The following is a 21,364-nucleotide window of genomic DNA, read 5'->3' as shown; positions in this document are numbered from 1 at the left end:
TATCTTTTAGTTGTTTTTGTCACTGATATGAAACTTTTAATACAAGTATTTGTAGTTATTTATTTAGACAGAAATAGACTGTTAAACAATCAATCAATATTTGAAAAGAAACTTAACTTTAAAGAACTTGATATCATATTTTTAATTTCATACAAAATGAAATTAAAATATTATAATCTCATAATTGAAAAGTACCGTGAGCTTAAAAAGCGAGATTGTTTGGCAGAACTTTCGAATTATTTTTCGAAGTAAATTACATGACAGTTTATTTTTTTTATGTCCCTATTTCATCCTTTCTTTAATATTTTTAAATTTCTTTCTCTCTTCTGTGTTTAGCTAAATGTGGTTGCGATTAATTTAGTTAAATTAAATATAAATTTGATACGGTCGAGCCTCGATTTATCATTCCCGTATATATCGTGTTGTTTTACCGGCGTTTTCTTGTAATGTTAATAATTCCCGTTTTTTAAGCTATTAAATATCCGTGTTTATAAATCAGAAATTTTTTATGTTTGAAATGTTATTTAGTTTTGAGTGAAAAACATGAACTCTTGTTGCTAATGAAGAAGAAGATAAAGAAAATTTGTAATAGTTAGAAAATTCAAATTAAACAACACTTTCAATGTTTAGTACTCAATTAATGAAAATATTGAAATGGTGATGTTGTTGGTTCCAGAAATAGATATTTCCTTTTTGTGATCTACCATACCAACTATGATCGTCAAATCGATTTTAAACTGGGAAAATTTAGAAAGAAAAACTTTTAGAGATTTGCCTGGGAGTGGTTACAAATTATTACCTTCAAGTTTGTCCCTTTCTGTGATGTTTTTTTTTTTTTTTTTAGTTTCTCATGGGCCGCTGCCCGATAGTTGCCAAGACTTGGTGATTATTATGCCACAAATCACAATATGGAAATCTCACCTAGAAATATTTGCAAAAACTGAAGAGGTGCAAAACTGAGGAAAATGAACTGCAATCTATTGAAAATATCGAAATTTATTGTTTGTAATCAGAAGAAAATCAAACTATAAGTTCCAAATATTTTAAATAAATAAATTAGTTTATTCCTCTTTCTTTTGCATCACAAATATAATTTTTTACAATAAGTACATATTTTTGTAAAAGTAGGTACTATTTGACATTTTTTTTACCCATGCTACTTGTTTTTCCATGACTAAATTTCTCAACGACTTGTCTCATAACTTGAGAAATTATTGATTGTTAAAGTTTTTTAAAGATTGTTTTCAAAATTATTCAGAAGTTTGATTTCATTGCTCTTTTTTTTTTTTTTTTTTTTTCATTTATTTATTGATTTTTGACAGTAGTTTCCATTGATATCTTAAATTAAATTATTTGTAAATTTTAAACTTTATTAGTAGATACTTTTACAAATTTAGGAGATATAGTTCTTAAACTTATTAAATTGGGATTTTTTGTACTTTAAAGCTGTTAGACCATTAAAGCTGTTTCATCATTAAATAGGATGATTCTGTACAAGTATGATAAAATTAAATCTGTAACAAAAATTTAATGGTGCACATGAGACGAGATTTGGAACTTCAACTTCTCAAACTAACTAAAATTTTGCGTTTTGTTAATGAAAAAAAAAATGATAACATTTTTAATCTCTGAATTTATTAATTTAAATATTATATCCATTTGATAGTATTTTTCATGTATAATTCTAAAATATAGTAGGATGATAATGTAACAGTCTAAAGTAAATACCACCAGTTCTTATAATTTTTACTGTTTTGTCAAAATTATTCGACTATATTTTCCGTACTTACATATTATCCCATCCACTATTTCTGCTAGTGCTGATTAATTTTGGTGGCTTTCAAATTTATTTCCACATAGTTTTTAATTATAAAATACAAAGAGACAAAAAGCGAGCATTAAAACATAAGCAAAATTGAGAAAATATTTAAATTGAAACCACTTCCAAATTTATTTTCACATTGACTAAATACAATACAATAAGAAAATTTCTAAAGGAAAAGCATATTTTCCTTCAGCTTTACATAAATAAATTTAGTGAGGCTTATACTGTACTGACATCGTAATATGTGGTAATCCAATATTGGTGCCTAAGCAAGGTTTTGAGATTTTACAAATTAGTCTTGATAATATATAAGTACCCTATTTTTAAAAATCAAATTGTTATTGAAAAGTTGCTAATTTTTTGCAAACGCTATTTAAATTGCTATTTGCATTATAATTAAATGTAATAAACAAAAAACAATTTTTATTTATTATATTTAGTTAGAATGCAAATTTTTTTGTTTGTGTTTCAATTGTGTAATTTTTTTTATTTATATTTTTAGTGTGCCTTTTGAAACTTTGCAAAGCATAATTTATCAAGAGCGTCAAGTATGCAACCATTTCCTTCCCTTTATTAAATATTATTTATTTTCTCTGTTTTAAATAGTATTTTGTTGCTTTGGAAATTGAATTATACATAGAAAGGACGTAGAAAATATCTTTAGTATGTAACAGTATACTAGAAGTTCTTTTTAATGTACAGACTATTATTTTTTCTGATGGTTTTGTTTGCTAACAAAGAATTTTTTTCTTTTTACGATGTATAGTTGCTTTTTTATACTTAGAAAGGAACATTCTAGCTATAACTTTTTAATGTTTTTATATTATTGTTAAAATGTTTATTTGGAAAAAAACTTCTATTGAAAATTTTAATTGAAATATTAATCATTGCTTTTTCTAAATTTATGATTACAATTGTAGATATTTTGCTTTTTATAATTAAATGTTGCAAAAAATGTTTTATAATTAATAATTATATGTTTATATTATTAAATGTTAAACTTATTTAATGTTTTATAATTAATTGTTACATATTTATTAATTAATTGTTCTTTTTTATAATTAAAAGTAATTTGTTACTCCACAATTACGTAATTTCAAATAATAAATTTTGGAATCTTGTGCAGTAATTCCACTAGATTTTTAAAACTATTGATTATTAAGGCCCAGGACTTCCAAATATTTAAGTCATTTTTTTCTAAGGTCCCTATCTAAAATAATACAAATCTCTATTTTAAAGATATATACATAAAAAATAAATATTGTTTGCTTCATCAATAATTATTCGATAAGGAATAAAAACCAATATTTCTGTATCAATTCTGTTTTTAATTCTGTAAAAAAAAAATTGTTTAATTTTCTGCTGGTGGGCTATTTTTTTTTTCTTTCTATTTTTCCCAATGGAGAATTACATATCCTGGAAATACATCATTACTTTTTCTTTGTTTCCTCCTTAAGATTTTTTATGCATTGATGCACACTATATTGCATAAGTGGAATTGCTGTTGTTCAAAAAGAAAAATTATCTCGTACCATAATAAATATTCCTGATAACAAGATAAGTGGTTTAGAAGTTAGAAAACTAATTTTTATTCATCTTTAATGTATCATATCAGGAATCTTACTTTGTGTAAATGAAAAATTTTGGGTTAATTTAAAATATTTATAATTTCAATCATAAATATGGCATATAAACTCTTTATAAACTTCTGAAGGATGATTTTTTAAAGGTTTATTAAATATTATGATTTAAAAAGCAAATTTAGAATAATATGTATGAATTGCAAAAAAATTGCAATGTTACTCTTGAAGTCTTATGATTGGTGAGTTTTTATGTTCTTATATAGCTTCATTTTATTAAAAGCTATTTTGAAGAATTTGTGATTAATATAAATTTTATTAAATATTTGGATAATTAGGATGACACCTTTCTGAATTAAAATGTTGATTAATATTTTTATCAATATAATCTTATATGCTGGATCTAGGTATTATTTATTATTGCAATTAATCACCATAGTACATTTAAACTGCTACATTGTTTTTTTTTTTTTCTTCACATGTTTGCATATTTTAAGTATGTAATATTGAGCTTACTTTTAAAATTTGTCTTTATAGACTTTTTTTTACATAAGTTATTTCAATTGATGATATTAATTTTTTAATACAGAGAAAAACAAGAAAAACGTATCATTTGCATTCAGCAACTGATCAAGTGGCTGCTTATTATGAAAGGTATGTCATGATTTAATATATATGTATACATATGGATTAAACATGCATCTGAAAATATCTTTCATGTTTGTAAAATAATTAAATATTTCAGGTATTTAAAAGAGTCCCAAAACTCTTATGGAAAATGTGGGTTTTTACTAAAAATGGCTGATGAGGTAAGTCTTCTTTTCTAAAGTTTTAAGGTTCTCAAAAATCTAAATTTTATTATCAATATTTATTATTTAGAGAATTATATATGTTAAAAAGGACTTTTTTTAACAATACAATGACTTACAAATTGCAAATGACATACACTGTAAACTCCCAATTATCTTCGGAATTGAGTGGCTTACGCAGCACGGATAAGTGAATTCATGCATAATCCGCAAAATGCTTAAAAAAGACCCAAATCATCGATTTTTTTAATATAAATGATAAATTTTAATATCTTTTATCAGTTTTCTTCACATTTTTCTCTTTTACTTTTTTTTATTTTATATTTCTGTATGAAAAAGCAGGTCAACTTTTTTTTTTGTTTCTTGATGTTAGAAAGGCAGGAGGCTGAAATAAAACAAGCACAAGCAGACTTTTAATTGGAGAGTTCGTACACTATTCATAAAAGAATGCACAAAACAATGTTCAAAGCACCTGAATTAGTTCTCATAAAGAGTTACTGTGCATACACGATTTTTAGATACTCTTATCAGTAACAAAACTAAAAATGAACAACTGACAACAATTCTGAAATCATGCATATGGCCCTAAAAATATTCAAAGCTCTGCTTCATTCTTTTTCTTTCAGGGGTATAAGTTTTGTATGGGAACCAAGCTCATTTGTTGGTTATCAATTTTAAAACTGATTAGAGTTGCTACATGTCATCAGTTACATATCAACTAAATAAATGACTGAGGATTTTTCATTCCCATTCAACATATGATGGCAAGACTGGAAAAATTAAATTTTTTTGCTTGCTATCAAATCTACTTTTACTTGCTGCCTAATCTATTCATTAAAATTTGAACTTTATCTTGCATTTGTAATTTGGCAGCTGTAAATCATGATTCTATATGAGGACCTTGCCATTTTCACCCTTTCAATGTTTGTTTTTACTTACGTATGGCATTTGAAACTGAAATATTAAATTGTAGACCACCATTATTTGAGTAATTGTGAACTGTGTTTCATAGTATGTTCTCAAAACCCTTAAAATGGTTCCATTCCTACAAATTTATTTATTTTCAATTCAAAATGCTATGTTGTTTATCATTGCAAAAAAAAGGAAGCACGGATGATCCGCAAAGCGGATAATGTGGAGTTTACTATGTATATATATTAAGCAAAAACTTATTGTTCAAAATAGCTTTTTTTTCTTAAAACAAAAAGTAATATTTTCAGCCCTCATCATTAAGCTGCAACAAATATTTCAATTTTAGTTTATAAATTTTCATAACTCTTAAGGAATTGGAATTGAGTTACTACTTCTTTTCATTGATGTGATTATTTTCATTGAGATCTGCTACTTATTTTCATTGATTGTTTCTTGTTTATTAAATTTTTTGTTGTAAAAAGTTTTATTTTTACTAATATCTTTATTATTAACCAAATTCTTCCTATTTCTGTTATTTATGCATTGAAAATATTAAAGTGGCCACCACTAATAAAATAATTGGTATGAAATTGGCTACTTTTTAAAATCAAATCTGCAAGAATGGAATCATTACAATGTCATAACACGCTAAAACTATTTTTTTATAAAATCATGATCCCCATTTTCTAAATTCAAACTTTTGTAGAGCATGTATTTCAAATATATATAAACTCTGCTTTTTCTTATCTGAATAATTAGAATTTTTTAAACTCAAGGTTTGAATGAACATAAAAAACAAATTTCAATATGTTCCCAACGAACAAAAAGAACTAAGTTATCGGTGTGGATTGCACTTCTTTGGAAAATTAAAGAGATAGAAAGTTAAAAAAAATTGTGAAACAGAAAGTGTAAAGGAATCTGTAGGATCTGAAGGATACTAATTGTTTGTGGTTTAAGAAAAGTTATAGAATGCCTCTTCTCATTCAATTTGAATGATCATTGCTTGTTTAGTAACTTAAAACTAGATACATATTAAGAAACAGCTTTATATTTTAAAATGATCTTTAGAACAAAGCAAATATAGTTAATAAAAGTTTAAATAAATAAATTAAAAAATTTATAAATTTCCAAACTATGTTGCATCTTTAATTTAAATTTTGCATAATTAGCAAAATAGAAATTTGCTTAATTATAAAAATGCCAATATTTTAAAACCTTTGTGTTATTTTTTTAAAGAAAATGTAACTCATATTTAGTTAGATTGGCTTTTAGTTTAGTTTTGAAATATTTTTTCCTCTTCGTTTTCACTCCGGTTTATAAAATCAGTGGCTTTATAAAATCAAATGTTCTCAGAAGGAGCGTGATTTTAATTGACGGTGGCTACTGTAATAGGTTAGCATCCATTTAAGAAATAAGTTAGAAAAGTAAAAAGTCAAGTGCCCAATTTTCTTATTTTTAAACTGCATGTATTCAACTGCCTTTTTTTTTTCAGTTTTTTTTTTTTTTTCAGTTTTTTTTTAAATTTTTATTTATTTATTTTTTTGCTACTTTCTGATATGGCAGTTAAAGAAATTAAAAATAGCTAAGTGATGCATATAATAATGTCTTTGAGGAACTATAACTGTTTTATTTACCTTCAATTTTTTTAATGAAAAAAAAGTTCCATAACCAACCAGCTATTAAAAAAAAAATTATGTCATTTTATTTATAAATAATTTTTGGCACATTTTAGATGTAAAAAAATAAAAAGTTTTGAAATAATATTTTAAATTATTATTTTTTTAAAGTTTTTATTACATTTGCCATGTTAGATATTTTATAAAATGACTAAAAATTGAACAAATTGACTTAAAATTCAGCTCTCTAGGTCAAATAGTTCTCAAACTACAGTTGTTTAAAAATTATAGAACTATAGAGACTGTAAATATTTAGTTTCAAAAACCAACAATATAAAAAATCTGAAACTAGCTTTATTTAGACTAAGATAAACTGAATATGAAAACTTAACTAACGGCTATTGGTTGATTTGGAGTGGAATCACCCTAAACAAATACTATTTAGATTTTATATAAAAAGTCTTTTTTCTCTCTCTCTCTCTCTCTTTTTTTTTTTTTTTTTTTCAAGTAAGGAAAAAAGTGTTATTCTCATGCCTGTTTTAATATAGAATCTTTTGTAGGTTGATTTGTGTCCTGCTTTAATGGCTAAACTGATTTTAAATTATCACTATAAGAAGAAATCTACTGAAGAAGAAAATGATGAAAAAGGTATAAATATATTTTTCTTTCTTACAAATGTTACATGTTTTGTATACAATTGTTTACAACAAATGCTGTATGCAATTAAAATTATAAATAAATTAGAGCTTAGTGTTTTCTTATATTAATTTTTATCTTCATGTATTGTTTAAAAAATTGTAATTGTTAAAAATTCTTTTGTAATGACTTTTGCCTTTCACATTTGTTTCGTAATTGTTGCCTTGTAATTTGTATACAGTTAATGCTCAATATCCATCCCTGTGATCCAAACAAAAACGGACGTTATAATGGTAGATTGATTTATTGTGAAGACACAAAATTAGACCAAATCTTTTCTTATGATTCCTAAATATTGAACTTATTTTGAGAAAAACATGCTAAATGCTGAAAAGAATTATGAAACTTGATGGAATAATTGACATTAACACAGTTTTCTTTTTAGCAAATTGCAAGTTTTAATGTAAGTTTTAGAAACACATTTCACTTTTTCAAATGATATCTATTAAAAACAAAGTGCTTTCCAGGATTTTGAATATTTTAAGCACTTTGTGGTTTTGATGTAATTCATCCATCCACTCATTCAAACATTTAAATTTCTGTTCTAAGCTTACAACTATCTGTCTATGAAGAACCATTTTTGCTTAGAATTATACGTTCTGAATTCCCTAGCAAAAAATAAAATCAAAAAGAATGTAAATATCACTTGTTTAACCACCTCTACAACACTTTACAAAAAGAGAAAACACAATTCTCTAACAAAAAAACATGATTGATGAATTGATTGAACCCTTTAAAAAGAAATTTACAAAGAATGCATGCAGAAATCTCCAAGGTGATTCCACCAGAAGAATGCAATATACATTTCTAATTTTCAATAATGGAAACTAAGATCCTGTCATAGAGAGGTGGTTATTCATAGAGAATTCAAGATGTTTAACATTTTTTGAATGCTGATAGAAATAGTGGTTTAAATTATTTCCTCCAGACTTTTATTACCCATTGTCTTACTGTCAATAAAACAATGTTAGTTTTTAAAACACAAAAATGTGTTACACCTTTTTTTCAATGATTTCCTTGGAATTAAAAAAAATTAAACATAATTTCGTATGCATTGTTGGAATGAATGGCTAAATGTTCTAATTGGTGTAAAATAACATAGAGCTATGGAAGAACAAATGGAACTTCATGTATAGATTGTAATAATGCAAAGGTTGTATTAAGGGAGGGTCGTACTAAATAGTGTAAGCTGTATAAACAATGTAAATATCTGTCATAAGTATACAAATTTTGTATTTTTTTTTCTTTTTAGAGCAAACTGCATTTTTCTGTTCTTACTTCAGAGACTAAAAAGAAAATTTAAATTTTTTTTTTATCAATTCCGTATTTCTTAGTATTTGAACTTTTTTATGTCTTCAGATTTCTAGTTTAAAAATAAATGCATAAATTACTGACCATTTATATGTTTTCCCGCCTTAAGAAAATAATATTTTCACTGCACAACTTCTCAGAATCTTAATTATTTATGTTTTAGTTATAAATGTATTTCCATGCTGTCACTTACTAACACTTTCTCTGCAAATACATTTCTGTGGTAAAAGCCATTAGTGCAAATTAAACAATCAACTAGTTAAAACAACTTAGTGCCGGCAATACTTCTAACTACTTAAAGCAGAGCACACATCCAAATGTGCAGCTAATAATAAATATTCAACTTAAGAAAAATTTTGATTAGTTGAGTCAGAATTTTGTATTTCAGAAAATATAGTGAGAATGAAAATTTCTTCTATGATGAAAGATTCTTCAACCATAGCAGATCCAGGTTTAGCTGCTGAAATAAGATTGGTAAACATATTTTTTTTATTTATTCATTTATTTTATTTCTAACTGTCAGAAAAATGTGCAGAAGTAAATTTTTTGCTGTAAGTCAATAAGTTTCATAGATTTTTAAAATTTGAAAAACACCTGAAAAGTTAGTTTAAAAAATTATAATAAGAACAAATATTTTTTTACACTTTTTAACTAAGTTTTTAAATTTATTCGATTGGTTCATGAGTTATAGATATTTATTCGCAATACTCAAAGTGTTCATAAAATTTTCTACGAAGCAGATATTTTAATTAAGTTGACTTCCTGTGTCATGTTTTAAAATTTAAGAAAAAAAAGAAATTGAATTATACTTAACAGTAACAAAATTTGTATAATTAGCCAATTATTAAAATCATCTTCATTCTGGGATATTAGATTCAATTAAACGGCTGCTTTTATACACCAGCACAATAATTAGAGAAAAAAAAGGTGGTTCCTTACACTAAAAGTTAAATCAATAGCTGTAAGTATATTTTATTTTAGTTGTTTTACTCTAAGTTTGACATTTTGAATCAATATTCACTGAAGAGTTTTAAAATATTGGTGTGTTTGATTTGCAGAATTTAAAATTAAAGATTCAACACAATTTGAAAGTTTATAAAAGTTTTTGTAGCTTCCACTATTACATTAAATGTGAAGAAAAAAATTCAAATACATCTTAAATTAAAAACTAAATTGTACCCTTAACATTATTCATAGCTGAATCATGTTAGAGTATGTGTAGAAGCTAGTTCAAAATTATTCAAGACACAATCTTATTTTAATTATTTCTAACATGGGCAATTCCATGTGTGACAGAATGACATTTTCACTTGCAAAATAACAATTAATTGAAGTTTCTATCTATCTAATTTCAAAGAAACATTTTTTTTCCTCTTGCGTATCATTATTATTGGCATAATGCGCTTCATAAACTAAAAAAAACAGGATTTTTTATCTTTTTTACTTTTAATTTTACAAACTTTTTATTTGCGTGACGGAATGACATTTTGCCAACCAAGCTTTTGGCATGCCACTTAGAATGTAAGCAATGTAAAATGTGAATTTGGAAAATTAACCTCAGGTTGGCTAGCAGTTATTAACATCTATTTGCTGTGACGGAATGACAAAAAGTTTAGTAGAAGAAAGTCTTCATTTAAAATTTTTTTTATTAATATGTAAATGATCAACAGAATGTAACAGATAAACAGGATTAATATTTATGTAAGAATTAGTAAAAATTTCAACAGTTTGAAAATTAGGTTGTCTCTGAAGAGGTTTTATATCTAACTTACCAATGTCACGTCTTATCTTCGTTCTCAGGAAATTTATGCATTATTAAGACATGTGACGGAATGATGTAAAAGAAGTTACTTTTATTTTATGTATTAAACTTAAAATGATAATGTTTTAAATGTTTAAATTTTGTACTGCATGCATATTTTTATCAAAATATTGTAAAAGAAAGATACATTTCTTTTATTTTATAAGTATTTTTCAAGAAAACAATTTCAGCACAAATGTGAACAATTCTCTTGTCAGCCATGTGATTACTTTAGAATGCTGCCTGATTCAAAAAATTTAAAATTATCAAAAATGAAATGGCAATGTTTGGCTATTTTGAACATATTTTTAAAATAAAAATATGCAATTCAAAAAAAAAAAAATCACTTAAAAGTTGACACTTCCATGGAATTGCCCACATATTAAAGAACAATAAACTATAAAATACAAAATTATATTTTTACTTCTCTTGAACTACATGCCAATAAAATGTTGAAGGTAATGAGAAAAGTGCATTTTATTAGGATGCACTTTACAAAGTTCTAGGTATTATGGTTAAATAAACATTTCTTGAGTTAAGATTATTATTTTCTAAGAATAAAACTAATATATTAGTAACGCAAGACTCACTATTCTAAACATGGAAAAACTCATTCACTTAATGCCTAATTGCAATATGGTTTTGCCTTTACCTAATTGCAATTAGGTAAAGGCAAAACCACAATATAATACTTTTTTAAATAAAATAATATTACCCTTTGTATGTTAAATTTTATTATTTAAAAAATATTCTTATGATTAAGTTTGAAAAATTTTGAAAATATTCTTAAAATGATATACTATAAAGGTACAATTTCAATACAGTTTTAAATATTTTGATTTAGTCTTTATTATTTTATAACTTGTTTTATGCATATGTTTTTAATAAAGTTTACATTGATTTTATATTATTATTCAGTGTGTATTAGCAGATGAAGTTTATGGATCTATATCAGATGTCATAAGAACGTAAGTGTAATTTAAATTTTACTTAATTTAAGTTAGGCTTTACAATGTTGCTTTAATTAAATAAAAAATTTGAAGTATACAATTTTTTTTTCTTTTTAAGTACTGTAGGATTTGAGTATGAGATAAAATTGAAAGAAGAACTTACACATTTAGGAATTTCGTTCATTGGTTAGTACTTTTTAATCAAATTTATGTATTTTTCAGTAAAAATATAACATACTTGTAAAGAAATTTTGCCCCTTATTTAAACTCTGGTCAAAATTATCAATTGCTTTCATCCTATAATTAATATGATTCAATTTAACTCAATTTTGTGTGTTATTGGTAAAAAAGCAAGTTGTAATTTTTTGAGACTTTAATAGAATAGTATGGTTGTTTGTTATATTATTTACTTTTTTACTATATTTTCATTTACTTTTTTAGTTGTTTAACCATTTATTTACCAGTTATAAAACAAATGGACCTGAATGACAGACTTCACCATGCTAAATGTTGTAAGCAACGAGTTACGGTTGTTTAGATTGAATTTTTCATTGTAGAAACTACTTTTTTACATATTCAGTGATTCTACTAAACCTTGGAACATAAGGACCCAAAACTTTCAAATTTTTGTGTTTTAATGTTCTAGAATGAATTATGCAAGTGACTTTCTTACACAGAGCTCAGTGCAACATCGTTCAAAAATAACTAAATTCAAAAAGATTACAAAAAATTCTGAAAAATTGCCTAAAGAATCAAAATTGAACAGATAAACATCAAAAATTGATTATAGGGTGGCAACAACTTCATTGTATAAAGAATAGTTTGAAAGTTACTTATTATTCCAATTTTTGTTAAAAATTTATAGGGAGAAATTTAATGCAGACTGCATAAATTAAATGCTAATGCATTACTGTAATAATTTAAAATTAGTATTATACTAATAATTTATTACAAATAAAAGTTCTTTACTTTAAATTTGTAATTTAAAGTAAAGTCTTTGTTATTTTATATAATGCCTTTAAATATTTCATTATACATGAAAAAGAAATATATTATTTCTTGCATACCCATCTCATTTAAACATTTTTTTTAGATGAAAAACAGTTACGAGAAAAGGGCTATGATAAAACACCAGATATTAAGCTTGATACACCTATAGGTAATTTATTATAGTTATACTTATAATGCTCTTTTTGAAGTTTCTTTATTCCTAATGTTAGAGACGAGTGTATGAAGGATGTATGTAACTTAACTTGACAAAAAAAGAAAAGTTCAGTTTTAATATCTTATATATTTACATATACTTTTTTCCATACTATAGTATGATGATGATAAAAATTCTGGAGCAAAGTTTACTCTTAATAAAAAATCAACTCTTACCTTTCTTTAAGTATGATAATAAATAAATTATTTTAATGTCACAAACCATGCATATACTCTTTCGTATATCTGCATTTTTATTTCTTTAATTTATGCCAATTTAATTGCATACATCTGCACTGTTCTTTGATTTATGCCAATAAGAAAAAAAAACGGTGTGATATTTGCGTAAACAAATCAGATGTGCTCTGTTTGAAATGATTAATTTCTAAGTAAATTTTTTTTTCTGTAACTTTTTTTCTATAATTTGAAAAGCTGTAGTCAACATTGGTTAATTTGCTTTTTTGGAAATTTTTAATTAATTTTTTAAAAGATGTAATATATTTATTTATTAAAATGCTTCTTTTTGATCAAATAACTAAAATTATTTTAAAAATTAATTTTCATGTTCTTATGTTCTTGATATTGTATTTTTCTATAGTTGGTTTACATTGATGTTGTAGTTATAGTTGATATAGTTTTTTACATTAAGGATTGTTAGTTTACATTTAAATTCAAATCTTATTTCAATTATTAAAAACTTATTTTGTAACTTGTTAAGTTTTTATTCATATCTATAAATTTTTATTCAAAACCTTAACTGCTAAAAAATTAATAATGACTTTATTAATAAAAAGATACTTATGGTATGAAAATATTTTAAAACATATTTTTATTTTTGTCTGTATATTCATTTTATACATTTGATCCTTTTCATTCTATATATGAAATGTGATAGCTCATTAAATCGAAATCTATACTTTGATTTTAAGAGAGGAATAATGTGTCCATTCACTTTCATGAAACATTAAAGTAATCAATGAATTGAAGAACAATTTTCAATGAAAGTTACATTATTTGACATTACTAATTGAACATTATTTGACGTTATTAATTGAAAATTTTGCACTTTCAAGCTCCCTAAAGTTTGCCCAGCTTCAAATATTTTCTTTATATATATTTTTTTTTTAATTATATAGTTAAGCTTTTCTAACAGCTAAACCTATAACTACTTATTTTATTGCTTTAATTTTCAACTCTGTATCTATTCATTTTAGTTATTGATGGTCATATTATTAACTGGGTGGAAAGCAAAGCCTCTTTTGGTGATGAAGATCGTCACAAAGAATATCTCCGGGATCAATATTGGTGTTATTGCAATAGGCATGTATCTACATTTAGTATTTAAATAAATAATTATGATTGTTACTATTCTATGTGTGTACATCAGCTATACTGACTTTTGTAAGTGACAACTATATATATATTCTAACTATTTCTTTATATATTTTAATTATTTATTTTACCATCACTATTTTAATAACTGAAGCTTTGCTCTCAAATTTTTTTATTTTGAACTCTAAATAAATAATTATGATTGTTACTATTCTATGTGTGTACATCAGCTATACTGACTTTTGTAAGTGACAACTATATATATATATATATTCTAACTATTTCTTTATATGTTTTAATTATTATTTTACCATCACTATTTTAAGAACTGAAGCTTTGCTCTCACATTTTTTTATTTTGAACACTAAAATTTGTATTCGTAATCTGCAATTGTTTTCTTTAAAATTGATTTCTTTGTGAGCTACATTTTTTTTAAAAAAATGATACTTTCCAACGAAGTATCTTATTTTAGGTGATTTTTTATTTCAATCAATTATACAGAATGTGAAAGTCTCACTTGCCTGCAAGCCATTTGCGACCAAATATTTAGGGCTGGCGAGTAAATTTTGTCTTGTTACGTATTGTGTTTTAAACTACTATGTTTTCCCCAGAATTTGCTGTGTGTGTTGAATTCTGTTTTAACTCTGTGTCTCTTTTTTCTTCTTTTATTCATTAGAACTCTTTTTTGAATTGTTGCAAATCATTTGTATGAAATGTTTTTTTGTTACACGATATTGGGACCATTGCTGAAGTAACATTGTGAGATGGTGAAGTAAAACTATGTAAATGTGTTAATACAGTGGGTGATCGGTTAACGAACATAATCCGCTCCAAGACTATGTTCGCTATCCGAATTGTTCGTAAACCAATAATCGATTCACCATAGACTTCTATGTGAAATCGATTAATTCGTTCTGGAGACCCTAAAAATTAAATTTTAAAAAATGTATAATTTCTTATTAAGTTTTTTAAAAAATAATACATACATATAGTCTTGCTTATTAATCAGTCCTTTTCATTGTTTGCTTATGGGGCGTTAAAGAACATGTCCAATGTCGATTGCTTTTCTCTTTTTTTCAGGATTTTCCAGAAGTAATTAATAGCATTGTCGTTGTAAAAATCTCCAACCCTACTGATATCAGCTTAGTTTGGGTGCCATTCTAAGACTATTGCTCTGACATCCTCCCACTTTTTCAAAAGATCTTTAACTGCAGATGTCGGCATTTGTATCCTCTTTCATCTTCCTTTTGTTCAGAAGGAAGCACATTTCGCTGTGTTTCTTGGTGTTCTTCATTCAAAATTTCTTGGAGTTCTTCTGTTGTCAGTTAATCTACATGTCCCATTATGAGCTCTTCACCTCCAATTCCAGATCTCTAACAGTTGTCAAAATTTCATCTATAATTTCAGGGGTGTCTCCCTGATCACCTTGAACGAAGGATGGACACAGCTTCCGCCAAGCAGAAATCAACTGTCGCTGTGTGACTTCTGATCACGCCTTTTGAATGATACGAATAGCTTCAAGAATGTCAAATTTTTCTTTCCAAAACTTTTTTGAAGTCATTGTTGAGGAGAATTGGCTTGCTTCAAAACACCGACGAAACAGCGCGCAAGTGTACAATTTCTTGAAAGCCGCAATAACTTGCTGATCCATTGACTAAATCAACGAAGTCGTATTCGTAGGTAAAAACTGAACTGTCAGCCAGGGAAAGTCTGTCAACAAATTATCTTCAAGATCCTTTGGATGTCCTGGTGCATTGTCCAATAGCAGCAGTGCTTTCAATGGCAAGTCATTGGTATCAAGGTAGTCCTTGATGCTCGGGGCACAAACTTCAAATAGCCATTCTTTGAAAAGATACTGCGTGACCAGGGCCGGATTAACCTATAGGCACACTAGGCACGTGCCTAGGGCCTACGAAATTCAGGGGCCTACGAAAAACTTGGGAGAAAAAAATTTGTTGACAAAAATAATTTAGCTTTAAAAAGAACAAGTGTATTTTGCACAAAATTATGAAGATACAAATAAAAATATAATATTTTTCGGTAATAAATTATTTTGCAGAATCTTATGATCTAATATATTACTTTTTTGCGATTTTTGGATGCAACGAAATTTTGTATTATGCTGTCAAATTCCAAACTATGCAAAATGTCGTATTCAATAGACATAAGTGCGAGCGATGCCAAACGATCTTGATTCATTGTTGAACGCAAATAATTTTTTATCAATTTTACCCTGGAGAAAGATCTTTCTCCTTCTGCATTTGATCCAAAAATCGACAAATATATTCTTAATGCTGTTGTTGTTAATTTACGTCGCACTAGAGCTGCACAATGGGCTATTGGCGACAGTCTGGGAAACATCCCTGAGGATGATCCGAAGACATGCCATCACAATTTTGATCCTCTGCGGAGGGATGGCACCCCCGCTTCGGTAGCCCGACGACCTGCACGCGAAGTCGAGCACTTTACGGTAGAACAGTTTAACGAGGACCAATACCGCATACCCTCGGTCCCTACGCAGGCTGATCCAAGTGGTCACCCACCCGCACACTGACCGCAGCCAGTGATGCTTGACTTCGGTGATCTGCTGGGAACCGTGTCTTAACGATCAGTTCACTGCAGGACTATTCTTAATGCAATATGAACGTTAGGAAAAGTATTCACTAGTTTATCTTTAACATAGTTATCGATCGAACTAATCATAATGGTATTATCGATATCGACTGCAATATCGGCAGTATGTCGGTATTGCAGATAAAGTTCGATAAACAAATTTGTAAATTAAAATCCATATTAATAAAAATGTAAAAAAAAAATAAAAATATGCAAGAAAATTTTAGCATATATTTTGAAAAGAGGGGAGGAGTGGGGGAAGGAGGGGAGGGCCTAAAAACGGCTATGCCTAGGGCCCACGAAAGGTATAATCCGGCTCTGTGCCTAGGGCCTACGAAAGGTATAATCCGGCTCTGTGCGTGACCCATGCCCTCTGATTCGATCTCCACATTACTGGCAGTTTGTTCTTAATTATGGAATTTTTTTTTAATGCTCTGGGATTCTCAGAGTGGTAAGCAAGAAGTGTTTTAAGCTTTATAATAATAATTATTGAATGACCTTTATATTAAAATTCATTGTTAATTCAAGTTTCATTTAGTAATTATCAATACTAAGCATGCTTTAAAAATTTCTCCTTTTGGTGATCTCATTCTGTATGCAAAATGATAACATACGTTTAATAGTACTTTTTTTTCAGGCCGAGAAGTGTTCGTTAGAATTCATTTTGTTCATTATCCGAATATGTGTTCGTTGTCCCCGAACATAAAAAATCTTTCTTGAAAGTGTTCGTTATCCGAATATGCGTTCGTTATCCGAACACAAAAATCTTTCGTGAAAGTGTTCGTTAACCGATTTGTCCATTAACCGATCTGTTCGTTAACCGATTACCCATTATAAAGTGTTTTCTGTGTTTCATAAAGTTGAAATCAGCATAGCGACAAAAAAAAATTAGTTAAGTTATTGTTTAATTTTTTGCTTCATCACCTATTTTAATTTAAAAAATAATAAATTTGAGTAATTGGCCAGGGTTGTAACGCAAAGCCAGGGAAACTCAGTTCGTATCTCTTCATTTAAGTATGTCCAACTGCAGATTTTTCAGAGAATCCAGATTATTGTTTTCACTCAATGCCAAAATCATTTACTATTAAAAAACTATTAACTTAGGCACAATCCCCAGTGCACAGCTTAATTAAATTATTCTCAATATTTAATAAAATAATATATTTGTCAATAAGTTGCTATAAAAAATACAATATCAGTATTGACATTTTGGAGCGTATAGGTACAAACTCTATGGTCTAGAACTTGCCTATTAAGTAATTCCTATTAGATATAATTTTTTTAAAAAACTGTGAGATGAATTTTGCAGTTAATTGTATTTTGTTGTTAGTATTAGAAATTTATCTCTAATTTATATTTACTTTACTTAACTAATACATAAATTTCTTTTAGATTTGGTCCTGGTTTAGTTATTTATTGGTTTGGATACATTGAAGAGTTAAACTGCAACAAAGAGCAAGGAATACTTATAAGTGATATTCTTCCCACAGCAATTACCTTCATGAATCCTAGTATTTTAAACAGACAGATTGAAGATTTAAGATTATTGTAGCAGGAATACAGAACTTTTATTTCCATGCAATTATTTATTTATTGTAATTACTTTTTTTAAAATAAAGAATAAATCTAATTTTATTTCACTTAATTGCTTCAGACATTTTGATTAAATTATTTTTAGACAAATAAGTAAAATTTTAGAGTAATAAAATTGTAATTATTATTAATTGTAAAATCACTATTTTAATAAACTTATATGAAATTTATTTTAAGGAACTCTACTTCATTAACTAATTCTAGCTTTTATGCCATATATTATACTTTTCTACAATTTTATAAAATTCATATTCTTTTTCTTCATGAGCCACTCATATTTTCCTCATTGACAGTGTTAATAAGCGTTGCCTGTTTAGTAACTTAAAACTAGATGTAAAGAAACAACTTAGTATTTTAAATTAATCTTTAGAACGAAGCAAACATTTTTTAAAAAAAACTATAAATTTTTAAACTATAAGGAATCTTTAATTTCAAATTTTGCTTGATTAAATAAATTCATATTCTTTCTTTTTCTTCATGACCTATACAAAATTCATATTCTATTTCTCTTCTTCAAAGACGATCAAACAACATCTACATTTTTCATCCTCTCTCTCATTCAATTTAATTCTCTATTTCTCCTTTTGATTGCATGTTTGCAGAGAAAATTTTTATATTGACTGTGATTTACAAGAAGTTAATGCTAATTTTTTGATGCAAAGAAACTTTTATTCAGATTTGCAAACATGGATTTATACTTCCACATGCATTCATGATTTTAATTTGAATTTTACTGCAAAAAAAAAAGCCTAAAAATAAATTTTTCTGCCATTGCCTGTATTTCATTAACTTAGAAATCCTTGAGTTACACAATATTTTATTTCTTGCTTATTACAATATTGCCAAGAACTGTCCAAATTAAAAATGTGCACAAAACAATAATAAAAAATTGTGATATATTATTCTTCTATTTCTTTATATGCATTACATTATATATTAAATAATTAAAATGATCTAGTGGTTGTATTTCTATAATTGGACAAAAAAAAAAGAAGTTTCTAAATTAAAATTTTCCTTGCTTCACTTATAAAAGGAATCAAAAAATGAATTTTTTCTCTTTAAAACGATGATATAAACAAAAACTTATTATCAAAGAAATATAATATTAGCACTACAAAATGTTTACTGATTACCTTTTTCTTTTTTTAATATAAAAATTAAAATAAATATTGTCGTTAATTATTTATTAAAATTTATTTTTTAAGAAGAAAAATGTTTTAAATTTATGGTAATACATAAATTTTACTGTTCATTTAATACCAACTATCTTTTAAAATTGTAAATATATATAATATTACAAAAAATTGATTGCATTTGTATAGATTGAAGCTCATGTAATGTATTTTTTAATTAGTTATATTTGAAATAAGACGCCCGGTGGCCGAGTAGTAGCGCTTCGCGCTCTCAAGCCACAGGTCCTGGGTTCGATCCTCGGGCCGGGCAAGCCTTTCGTCCCTTCAGTGAGTCGATAAATAAGTACCAAGCAAGCTTGGGAAGCGTTTCGCGTTCGAAGCGAAGGGGTTTTGCGTTCGGCTGACCACCTAACCGAAACATCTGTTCCGGCACCCCAGAGCACAAGGTCAAGAAAACTGAGATGGGCACAGTAGACCTTGGCTCTCTATGGCTTTCGCGCAACTGAGTTTAGTTTATATTTGAAATAAAATAGTGCAAATTTAAATAAATATTTTATCTATGTTTCTGACTTAAGCATATTTTATCATAAAATAGAAAAAATAAAATAGCAAATAAATATTATTTATTAAAGCACATTATTTCATAAACTTTTTTATAACACAACAACAGCTCTAACTGTTATCAATTATCTTTGTATAATATAAAATATTACAAATTTGTATATCCAGGTATTTACATTTACTGAATTGTACAGAAGAGAAAGCCCCTCTGTATATATATATTATAAATTTTGCATAATGAAAAATAAATTTTGTCTGAAATGCATCGTTGTAATAACATAAATTTGGAAGCAAAGTTTTTTTTTTTTTTTTTAATTCAAAAAGCAGAGATTTATTTTCGTGTGAAAAAATAAAAAATACTAACACACTTATAAAAATAGAAAAAAAATATTTTGAAGTACTACAAAAAGTTAATTTCAAATAAATATATACTTATAAAATTACGAGAGTAATTCTTTGTGATGAAATTAAAATTGCAGAGTGAAAAAAAATTTGAAACTAAACAATTTAAAAATTATTAAACTATATCTAAATGACACCAAGACATATTTCACAATAATAATGCATTGAAAATTTTAAATAATTGACAGTACAATGTGAATATTTTTTTTTATTTTTACATTTCGTAATTTTTTCTGATATTACTTTATGCTTCCAAAATTATTCTCCTTGCTAAATCTTATAAAAAGTTAAAAAATTGCTCACTAAAAAGAATACATTTCAATAGTATCATACAATATTCCAGGGATGTACTACTTATGACCTGTGACAATGGCCTAAGTATATTTGATTTAATTTATTTACATTAATTATATTTTTCTGCACGAGAATAAAAGAATAATTTAATAATTGGTCGGTAACAGTTGTTTTTCAAATTTAACTGAGTTAAAATCTTTTAGAGTTAAAAAAAGCAAACTTTTCTAATTGATTATAATTAAATTTGCTGTCATTAGTACATGGTCTGTAACTTATTACAAGCATTTTAAAATATTTGAGCTTAAACCCTGACCATGCTGTAGCCCGATCAACAGGCAAACAATAATAGTTATGCTCCAGCTAACAGCTTATGTAAACAAAATATAATAAATGAATAAAACTTTCTTAAATTTTTTTGTGCTTCGTTAACTGCACCAAGTCTCGGTTCTCTACTGAGCTAATACATTAAATATCTACAAAATCAGGTAGAAGGCTATGTGAAAGTGCTAAATCTTTGTTTTATGTAATAAAATCAAACGTATTAACTAAACCTACATTTAAATTAACAAATATACATAATAACAATCATTAACAAAAACTTCATTTGATAACATTTTTTGCTTGTACAAAAAATTATTTCATATTCTCATATAAAAAATCAATTATGCATCGATAAATTTCATTTTTTTCCCAATAGCACACATGATTTAAAGTATCTCCATTTTGTTCTCAG

The 21,364-nt window shown here is 26.5% G+C and overlaps 1 protein-coding gene across 1 annotated transcript; it reads left to right on the top strand.

Moving 5' to 3' along the window:
• Window positions 1–70: 70 nt before the first annotated feature.
• LOC107442787 (CDAN1-interacting nuclease 1) lies at window positions 71–18,288 on the top strand. The gene is made up of 11 exons (XM_016056432.3): window positions 71–248; window positions 2,328–2,373; window positions 3,995–4,059; window positions 4,151–4,214; window positions 7,303–7,390; window positions 9,138–9,223; window positions 11,469–11,518; window positions 11,619–11,686; window positions 12,594–12,659; window positions 13,918–14,023; window positions 18,041–18,288. Exons 1-11 carry the CDS (start codon window positions 157–159, stop codon window positions 18,198–18,200), a joined length of 891 nt encoding a protein of 296 aa, XP_015911918.2. The 5' UTR covers window positions 71–156; the 3' UTR covers window positions 18,201–18,288.
• The last annotated feature ends 3,076 nt before the right edge of the window (window positions 18,289–21,364 follow it).

This window comes from Parasteatoda tepidariorum, chromosome 10 (genome assembly GCF_982258835.1).
Source record: "Parasteatoda tepidariorum strain Cologne lab strain chromosome 10, Ptep-v5.0, whole genome shotgun sequence".
NCBI lineage: Eukaryota > Metazoa > Arthropoda > Arachnida > Araneae > Theridiidae > Parasteatoda > Parasteatoda tepidariorum.
Note: the sequence above shows the minus strand (reverse complement) of the source record. Positions and strands in the feature narration are given on the sequence as shown.